General features: G+C 39.4%; 1 protein-coding gene across 2 annotated transcripts; it reads left to right on the top strand.

Annotated features, from left to right (window-relative positions):
* Positions 1 to 371: 371 nt before the first annotated feature.
* Positions 372 to 6,793, top strand: LOC104965724 (rab GTPase-activating protein 1-like, isoform 10). Of its 2 annotated transcripts, none has more exons than XM_010794730.1 (5): positions 372 to 499; positions 1,184 to 1,264; positions 1,733 to 1,804; positions 2,808 to 3,008; positions 3,839 to 6,793. In XM_010794730.1, exons 1-5 carry the CDS (start codon positions 389 to 391, stop codon positions 3,992 to 3,994), a joined length of 621 nt encoding a protein of 206 aa, XP_010793032.1. In that variant the 5' UTR covers positions 372 to 388; the 3' UTR covers positions 3,995 to 6,793. The 2 variants fall into 2 exon arrangements, with proteins under 2 accessions (XP_010793032.1, XP_010793031.1); XM_010794729.1 differs by having other exon boundaries at positions 1,181 to 1,264.
* The last annotated feature ends 2,913 nt before the right edge of the window (positions 6,794 to 9,706 follow it).

Here is a 9,706-nt window from a genome sequence, read left to right as displayed (position 1 = left end):
AACATTATTGGTACTAACGGAACTAAAGAACCAAAGTACCAGGGAAAGTCCTGCGGTGTGAATGCGGCTATTGTGTTAACTCGTTTGGACAGGGCTTAAATCTAACAGAGGTTCATTGATAGGTAAAAGTTTTGCAACACAGATTTAAATGCTCTTCCTCAAAAGCTTTTGTTAAGGTGCTCATAAGCAATTGACTACTTTGGCTGTACTGGACAGTTCTAAATGAGCCTGTAGAAAAGTATTAATGAGTAAAATAGTACAGATGATGAAAGTGCACATTTTCCAGTGTGTCAAGTTCTGAATGTGTTTGTGCACTCTGGTGGGTCTGTGCTACAGTTGCAGATTGGTTGTTTAATGAATGTTCTGGTGTGTGTGTTTGTGTGTGTTCATGCAGGTCGAGGACAAGGCCGATGTATTAAACAAGGAGTTGCTGAGCACCAAGCAACGACTGGTGGAGACAGAGGAGGAGAAACGACAACAGGAGGAGGAGACGGCCCAGGTATCACCTGCACTCTCTGTATAAGCTCAGCCTTAACAAACCACACGCCTCGTTGGTTAATTAGCTCAGTGATCTCTGCAGTCAATGCTTGAATATCGTGGAGTTTAGTTTGGTAATAACACACACAGATTTGAGCAATTCTTTATGTTGCAACAGTGTGTCTCCTGTGAAGTTGGCCAAAGGGCTTCACTGTTCAGCTATAATACTGAAATGCACAAGTAATAACACACTACTTAAATCAGTTTTAGTTATGGACCAAATCAAATGTATCCCTAGGTGGCTTTACTGACTATAAGTCGCCTTGTCATAACAGAATAAGTGTGCTAGTTAAAGAAGCAATCCAAAAGAGTTATCTATAAAAAATCTGAATTGAAATGGTACTCATTAGTTGTGTTGATCAAGAGCGTAAACAAACCACAAACAAAATGTATGGACTCTATTGGTTGTAACCTTTAGGGTACCTTTAAAACCAAGCACAACCTTTCCTGTGAGTGGTGGTTTATAATAAAAGTAGCCAGCATTGCTAAAGTCATATATTATGTTTTGTAAATGAGATACTGATGTGTGAATGTTAATGATTCTTACCAAAGCCCTGACATTCGCATTAGCATAAACATTGTGTTCACCGTTCTCATTCGTGTGCACTTCAATGTATTTGTCATGTTGTTTTGTTTCTCCCAGCTGAAGGAAGTGTTCAGGAGGGAGCTGGAAAAAGCCGAGCTGGAGATCAAGAAAACCACAGCGATCATCGCTGAATACAAACAGGTTTGACTGTTTCAATAACCTAAATAAATCCACCTGCTGTACAGTATTCAAAGTAAATGATTAGTGTCACTCTGACCATTCATACCCAACTAATAGTAACTGTTAACACAAAGTAACAGGGTAATACAGATTGCACTACACACCAGATGAAACCCAAAGAACATGGATGTTTTTTCTTGAATATGTGAAAATATGTATGTGAAATTTATTTTTAAGGAAAATATCATAATGCTGAGTTTTATTGAAGAGTAAAATAAACTTAACTGAATGTCTTCTCTTGAATCATGCCTGCCTTACTCCTTTAGGCTTTTTATCCCGTGCACAACAGTTTTAAAATTAGCCTTTTTGCTTACTCAAGCATATTTACATTGGTGTTTGTACAATGTGTATTTTAATAAAGAAATTAAAGTACAGTTGAGTTTAAATGTGTTGTCTACTATATAAACAAACTTCCTCTCCTTTTTTCAGATATGCTCCCAGTTAAGCACCCGGTTGGAAAAACAGCAGGCGGCAACAAAAGAAGAGCTGGACATCGTCAGGGTGAGATCACACTGTAATAAACAGCTGATGCACGTTAGGGAGACATTCAAACCTAAACTAAAACCACCATTTGTTGCATTAGGGAACATGTTTCTTTGCAGCATTGTTCTGTTAGGACACACTCAGGTTGAAACATTATTACACTAATAAAGAACCCGATTGCACAAATGATCCCAGGTGGCTCGTTTAGCCCCCGTCAGACATGCAACGTCTCGCTTGGTAGGTGTGGCAGTTTATCCATCCTGAAGAAGAGATCAGTCTTTAATGTTTTTCCAGTTTATTCAGGAAAGAAATGCCGTATACAAGTGTTAATGTCACACTTTCTCCTGTGTGTCTCGGTGATGGTTGGTGAACCACAGGACCCTGACACTGCAGTCATGAGACGTTTTTTAAAGAATTACTGTCATTAACATATAAATAAATACTACTTATATGAGATGGATCTGAGAGAAAAGAAACCTGATTTGGAGAAAACAATGTTGGGTAATGTGTAAATATGGTCTCATTAATGTAAGCTTTGGCTGAACTGTGTATAAAATATTTACCCAACACAGATTGTTGGATTAAAAGGGTTGAGCCGGGAATATAGTGTGATGAAATGGATCAGGTGGGGATTGAACTTTCCTTGGGCAATAAGTACATGACAGGAATAGTGTGAACAAATATGTTTAATGGCTCTGCCTATGAAGTCCCATCCACCAGGAAAATAAAGGAAACACACTCCAAGTCCTCTTTTAAGTTAGTTTTAGTCTTCATCAAGGCATATTGCTCTTACACGGATACATCACTGTCTAGATTAAGCAGGGGTCTGCATAAGTACAAAGATAAATGAACTAAAAACACCAAGATATTACTTTCAACTCAAGATAAGCAAGTGTACTTCCACACCAGATGTATTACTTTGTTTTAGCACAGCACTTATTTTTAGCATATATTTGTACATGTCCATACAGTGTGTTCACCCACCAACCTAACGCCTTTGCGTGTTTGTGTGCCCCTGCAGAGTAAAGTGATGGGCTGTGACCGCTGTAGGGACCTGTTCACGACCCTGGGGTCCCTCCAGGCTTCGTCCCCCGGGAGAGACCACACATCCACAGAACCCATGGACGAGGAGAAGGACGGACTGAAGGAGCAGCTGAGGCATCTGGAGCTGGAGCTGGCTCAGACCAAACTGCAGCTGGTGGAGGCCAAGTGCCGCATGCAGGTGAGCAACACCATGGAGGACAGGGGTGGAAATACAAATAGCAACAGAGATGTCAAGGCTGTGGCACTACTCCCTCAGAAAATGCATATAATATGAAGATTTAAAGTTAGTATATAAAGAAAGTGTGTAAAAAAGGTAGAAACATAGACACCAAACACAAACAAGGTAATATTCATGCTAGCTAGCTTTATTTAGGTACAGCAACGCTTGAAGCTAAATGCTAACTTCCACATGCGCATAGTAAATAAGTCAAAATGCAGATTTTTTTGCTGATTCTTAAAACACAAGCATTTTAACTTGTCTTATTGTAGCATGCTAGCAGGCTAACACGTGTAGAACACAAGCACAGCTAAGGCTGATACTAAAGCTACTAGTATTGGACAAATACAAAACTTGACCCGAGGAAGGAGCCTCAGTATTGTACTCTATGATCATACTGTAATTGAGATATATTTCTGAAGGGTACATTGACACCTACTACATTTTGTAACAATCCAACCACTAGTTTTTCATACATTTCACTAAAAACAAAACTTTTAAATTCATAACATAACAAAGAAGTGAGACACTACAAAAAAAAACCTTCCACCCAATCCATAAAAAAAGTACATGCAGCTGCTGAAACTTAGTTGATACACCAAGAAGACGGGCCATTCAGTGTTTATCAGAATACACAGCTGCATTGAAAAGACTATCTGGCTTCCTTTTTGAATTGTCAATTGCCATAAAGTGCTTAAAGCTGATGGAAATATGTTTAGCAGCTGAACAGTCCGGATCACATGTTGTTAGACTTGGAGCTAAACAAATGATAAACTTCTGTCTCTTTGCAGGAGCTGGAGCACCAGCGGGGGGTCCTGATGAACGAGATCCAGGCAGCCAAGAACTCGTGGTTCAGCAAAACTCTGGGCTCCCTGAAGAGCTCCTCCTCCTCTTCCTCCAGCTCCACGTCCCAGGCCCCCTCCTCTCCGAAGGAGGGGCCTGCCTAAACAAACCCTCCCTCCATATCTCCTTTCCCTGCAGGATGCACACTAGAGCTGAGGAACAAAAGTTGAAGGAACAAGCGGCGGAGAAATGCAGTATTCTTTTTCCAGCAGGTGGCAGCGCAGAGCTCGCCAGCTTCTTGGACTGCAAACAGCTGAAAATATGAGGGAGGAAATGGGCGGATGACTGCTTCCTGTTTCACTTAATGTTTACGTTTGAGGGAACAAAACGTAAACGTCACAGGTGACAGGCGAGGGTGGATCATCATGAGGCTCAGCAGCCGTTATCTACACGTTTATTGTTGAGTTCTCATTATAGGAAAGCTGGGTAAACACAATTGCTCTTATTGGTGTATTATTTAGCTCCGCCTTGTGACCAGATATTGCTACCTGTTAGTTCATTTATCTGTGTGAAATTAGGATTTGTGTAGCTGAAAATTACAATCAGTCTCACAATTTACATAATATTTTCAATGAGTGAAACAGCTACAGGTGCCGATATATTACACGTTTAATGCATAGATATGTAGAGACCTTCAGCGCAGCAAAGCTACAGCACTCTGAAAAAAGAATACTGCATTCAGTCTTAAACAAAAACAACACAAAAAGTTGTATTTCTTTATAGTAATATAACGTTAATAATGTTGTCATATAAATATGTATAACTAATTATTGATTTTTGTAATAATCTTGTACAGTTCAGAAAAAAAAGAAAAGTTCTTTGTTTTTGTTTTTTTTACCGTTTGGAAATTGAATGTCAACTCCCTAGATGTTGGTAAGCACAGTCGGTCGAGTCCAAACGCTGAAGACCCACAGTGACAGCCTGCAGAGAGCTTGATGTCACGGGTTGAACTCATGGTGTGAATTATCACTAAACGCGCATGCAGCCATACATTAGTTCACAGTTGTGGTGCCTGCAGAAATGGGCTCTTTTTGAGTGAATGTCTCCAAAATGTTTTTTTTAAATAACTGGTTGTAAATTTGAAAATGTTTTTTAAATTCATTTGTTAATGTTATTGTTTTAGAGTGCACAGTTTGTCTTTGGAGTGTGCAAACAAGCAGTATAGTTGGAGGTAAAAGGACTTGTGATTTATTTCTGGCATTGGTTATTTTTACAGGCTTTAAAAAAGGCTTTTATTGATCTAGATAATCCATCACAGTAGGAGGAACTGATTATACCTGCCTGTGTTACGTAACGCTGTGCAGACAACACCTACAGAAAGTACTCAAAGTACCTGTTCATACCTGTTACTGTTATCCAACTTCCCTGTAGATATAGAGCCAGTGCGTTAAATTAGGTAACTCTAACGTTCAGTATGCTCTAAAGTATCTGTTACAAAGCACAGTCCATCCCTAAATAAACACCTAGCAAAGCATAAATAAGCAAAATTAAGCTGCACGTTCCCCCCCGTCATTGCCAAGCAGTCTCAGGCCATTTTGCACAGCTGTGCCAACACCTTGATTCCCTCTGTCTGCTTATAATGACACCATTTTTAATTGATTGTTTACACAAAGATTGAACTAGGCATGTTTATACCTGAATCTTTCCTGTGCTCAGTTGCTGTGCTAACTATTCAGAATAAACTGTATTAAATGTTACCAGCCAACTAGTTATTTCTTGAAATTGAGAACTTATAAACCCTAACTCTTAAAATGTAGCGAGCTTTATTTATGTACAGGTAATTCTCTCAGTAAAATAAATTCATGTATGCTTGACATTAATGCAACAAGGGACTACTAACTTTAAGAACTAAATAAATGAAAACAAACAACATACATGTTCTACTTATTACTACATTGCTGCTTGCTAATAACAATATTAGGATTGAGGACCACAGCCACGACACAAGGATGATTCATTGTATGTGTACTCGGTTGAAAAATAACAAGAAATTGCCAAAAAGTCTGTGTAGCTTTAACATGTATGTTAGTGCTGTGTTAGCAGAACGCTGCAGTGTAGGTGCCAAATATCCCCATTGATTATCCACTGCTGTTGTCACTGAAATGAGCCTTTGGACTCGGACCAAGCCCATGTGTAGTTGTGTGTGAGTGTGTAATTGGCTGTATATGTTCTTGTGTGTTCTGCACTGTAAGCTAAGTGGTTGAAGTTGAAATGGTTTCTTCTTCACATGGCTGCCTTTTCTGTTGATGACTGAAGCCGTTGCCTGAGGAGAGAGAAGCCATCTGACAGTTTGTAATGTCGGAGAGTGTCTGCGGTGCGATAAGAGCGTCCCCTCTGCTCCGTCCCCATGTCATCTGATTGACAGATCTGCTTAATCTCATTTTCAGCAGTATGCTTGACACATTTCCACCGAGAGCCCCCCAGTACGACCATTGTCCTCTCACTGGCGGCCTCTGTGGAAATGCATCAATATCATGGCCAGGGAGAAAAAGGAATCATTGAATCCCATGTGTTTTGCATTTCCAGGACATTCCTTCTTCACAATCGTTCATCATTCAAAGTCCTACAACCGGTTAAATGTAAACTGTGGGCAAGTTGTCTCATGTGCACTAACACAATGTTGATATTTTAAACACTATTTCAAGATGTACGTTTGTTTAAAAGTAATCCTGAGCACAGAGCATAATTATTTTTTAACTGATGATTTAATGTCGCAGAGAGGACAGATGCCAATTTATAATCCACTCAAATTCATTTCATTTGTAACGCCTACAAGAGCAGGTGGGGAGTCGCGTTAGAGGTGTGTGTGTTACACAGAGAGGGACTGGTCCGACTCCAACACTGTTCACTGTACAGTAACTGTCTGATCCGCATTAATAAATCTCAGTTTTTCTGTTCATGCACTTTGGGCTCTTATTGAAGAACAAAATGTTTACTTTAGTTATTGATTATGGACAGCTTAAATCATGTTGACTATTAAAACTGAGATATTTTCCCCTCCTTAAATAATGTTATGAAAAAAAGTTAACTTAAATGACTCAACTGAAAACGACGATTCTTTGATGATTGTATAATTTATTAGTGCGTAATTGATGTTTAAAATGATGACACTACTCCTACAAACATAACATTTTAAATGTAGTCTTTACTTCCTTTACCAAATTTAAAACTAAAGAGTTTATGTTAATTATATGCGTTTTGAAATACCCTTATTGGTCACTTGGCTTGTTCATGAAACAATTGATTCAAATAAAAATGTCGACCACAGCACATCTTAATCTGTTCCAAATCAGGGAATAACTGAGCCTCACCTTCATGTGCCTTCATTAGGAGGTGTGTCCTGATTGGATAATTGGACAACATGCTGGACATTATGAGTTTGATTTTTAACCCATTTTCTGTAGAGAATTTGTTTTGGTTTGTTTGAGTTATTTTCAGGACTCACTCATTAGTAACCAAACCATTATCTTATTAAACTGCCACACAACCAAAACATCTCTAAATATCAGCCTCGGGTTAGTTGTCACATCTCACAGCCCCTCGCTGACATTTGCACATTGTACTTTGGGTCAATTGAATTTTAAAGAGCCAACAAATTAAATAAATGTGGATCTCAGTGTTTGTGCGCACTACTACTTTTAATTAGTTTATTCATTTTAGTGTACATTTTGTATTACCACACATATAATAATTGTATTTTTGAAGGGGGTTATTGGAATTCTTCGACACATTTTAGCGACAAAACTTTTGTTTTCGAAATAACAAAAAACAGGTCCAATTGCAATTTGTGTTGCAGTTATAGGTCGCATTGCAATTGTTACCCTCACAAAGAGCGTGTATCAGCCAATATAACAAATTATTTCTGTAGAAACAAATCCATGACTGAACATGTTAACTGTTTATTTTGCACTGCATCACCTTTCACCATGTGTGCACTTAGCAGTCAAAGCTTACAAGGATTGCTGAAACAACGTCTAATGTAACACTCATATTGTGTGGAAAATTGAAAAAACGAAACAATAAAGCAGTAAAGAATAAATGATCATAGCTATATATAGTAATATCTGATAATATGTTAGTAAGTCAAACTTATGGTTAAATGTACAACTGAATGAGCAAAGATTGTACTGTAAATAAGTCGTTGCACCATTTAATGAAAAAATTAAATAGCACTCTATCATGTCATAATTTCTACTCATGAAGTGACTTGAAATAGAACAGATATGTGACCATTTGGATCAGCTTATGATGTTTTGAACTCTAGTTTCTAAAGAAGAAAATGGGAGTTGCACGCAACAGTTTCCAACTGAAAATTAGAAACTGTAATATCCTTATTTCACTTAAACTTGGCAAATTCCCTGAATGTGATGGACATTTCATTACAGTTGGACAAATAAAAACACCTGCTGCACAAATACTTGCTACTCTTTCGGGGTCGTCACACTTCCATGTTGCTGACTTTGTCACTAATGTCATCAAAGTAGTTGTCTGTGAAACGAAGCATCTGGATGATGGCGCTCAGCAGCAGGGTAGTGCAGTCCGGGTCCAACTCCAACTCCTCGCAGTAGTTCTTCACGGGAACAACACAGGACAGCGACACACCGAGACGAGCGCTGACCTCCTGCATCTGAATCACAAAAGGTTTAAATTAAACTAGTTCATGCCTTTTTCTAAAGACAACAAAGAATGATGTCTGCTTTTGTGAAATCACAGCTAAATGTTGTTTGCATTTGTCTGTTCAACATCGTAAAAGGAGTTGTAAAAGACATGCAGAAGAGAAAGACTCAAATTATTGTTAAAACCATCTTCAATACATTTACGGTCAATATCATTTTAATCAGCCTGATTAGATCACACAAACTTAAGGATATAAATAATCTTTGACTGGCTTGTCAGCCTATATATCTTGTTATTAAGGTAAAAAATTAATTGGGAGGACTTCCGGTTTACACATGAGGCGATAAGCAGCTAAGAAGAGGAGCTCCCGGCCAAATAAGTTCAAAAAGGAAGAAAACCCCAATAAATGTGATTCGAAGTTGGAAGAATAGGTCATGAGCAAATTAGTAAATAAGAAAGGAATGGAGAAAAAGACGAAAGCCGAAAAACAGCCGGGAGAGATGCAGGTCCAGATGGAACACAGTCAGCCGCTAACGGCTAACGCTAAAGCTAGCAACGACGAGCAACCTAGCTGGGTGTCGGCGCTGCAGACTAGCTTAGATGCCATGCGGGATAAACTCGAGAAAGCCCAGCACAACATGGATGCTAAACTGGATCAAATTGGCAGCCGGATGGAAGAAAATCTAAGAGGAGTACGTGAAGAAATGGGACAACTGAGAGAATATATGGACAAACACGGAGAAGATATGAAGCAAGGGCTTGATAGCTTCAGAGAGGAAACAAATAGAACATTTCGAGCCGCTGAGGCGGGAGAGCGGCCCAAGAAGGTATGAGATCCTAGAGAGCGTACGGCTGGGGTCGAGGAGTGCGCAGTACGACGTCCAGGACATTAACGACTCTCTGATCACACAACCGCTCCAAGATAGCTGTCCGCATAGAAGGAGGTCGAGAAGAACATAATATTACGAATCTGGGGTTGAAGGAGGATAGAGAGACTCGTCCCTAGTACGTCGGACAGTTAATTCACAAGGAGCTGGAATGTCGGAGGATATTAAGTTGGAGATTCAAACGGCGGCACAGGCACCTGCTCAAAACCACAACAGACAACCCCCAAAGAGCCATTATGTCAACTTCTTGAGTTGAGTCAAGGAGAACTGTCATAAGACGGGCTGGAGAAACGCGAGGAAGGAAGCGCGAGA

This window comes from Notothenia coriiceps, unplaced genomic scaffold, assembly GCF_000735185.1.
Source record: "Notothenia coriiceps isolate Sejong01 unplaced genomic scaffold, NC01 NC01_scaffold00037246, whole genome shotgun sequence".
Classification (NCBI taxonomy): domain Eukaryota; kingdom Metazoa; phylum Chordata; class Actinopteri; order Perciformes; family Nototheniidae; genus Notothenia; species Notothenia coriiceps.
Note: the sequence above shows the minus strand (reverse complement) of the source record. Positions and strands in the feature narration are given on the sequence as shown.

Excerpts from the sequence above, each read along its gene's own strand:
- LOC104965724 (XM_010794729.1), top strand. The coding sequence starts at position 389 with ATGCAGGTCGAGGACAAGGCCGATGTATTAAACAAGGAGTTGCTGAGC. Across the intron at positions 500-1,180 it reads AGGAGGAGGAGACGGCCCAG|CTGAAGGAAGTGTTCAGGAG; the intron begins GTATCACCTGCA and ends TGTTTCTCCCAG. Across the intron at positions 3,009-3,838 it reads AGGCCAAGTGCCGCATGCAG|GAGCTGGAGCACCAGCGGGG; the intron begins GTGAGCAACACC and ends GTCTCTTTGCAG.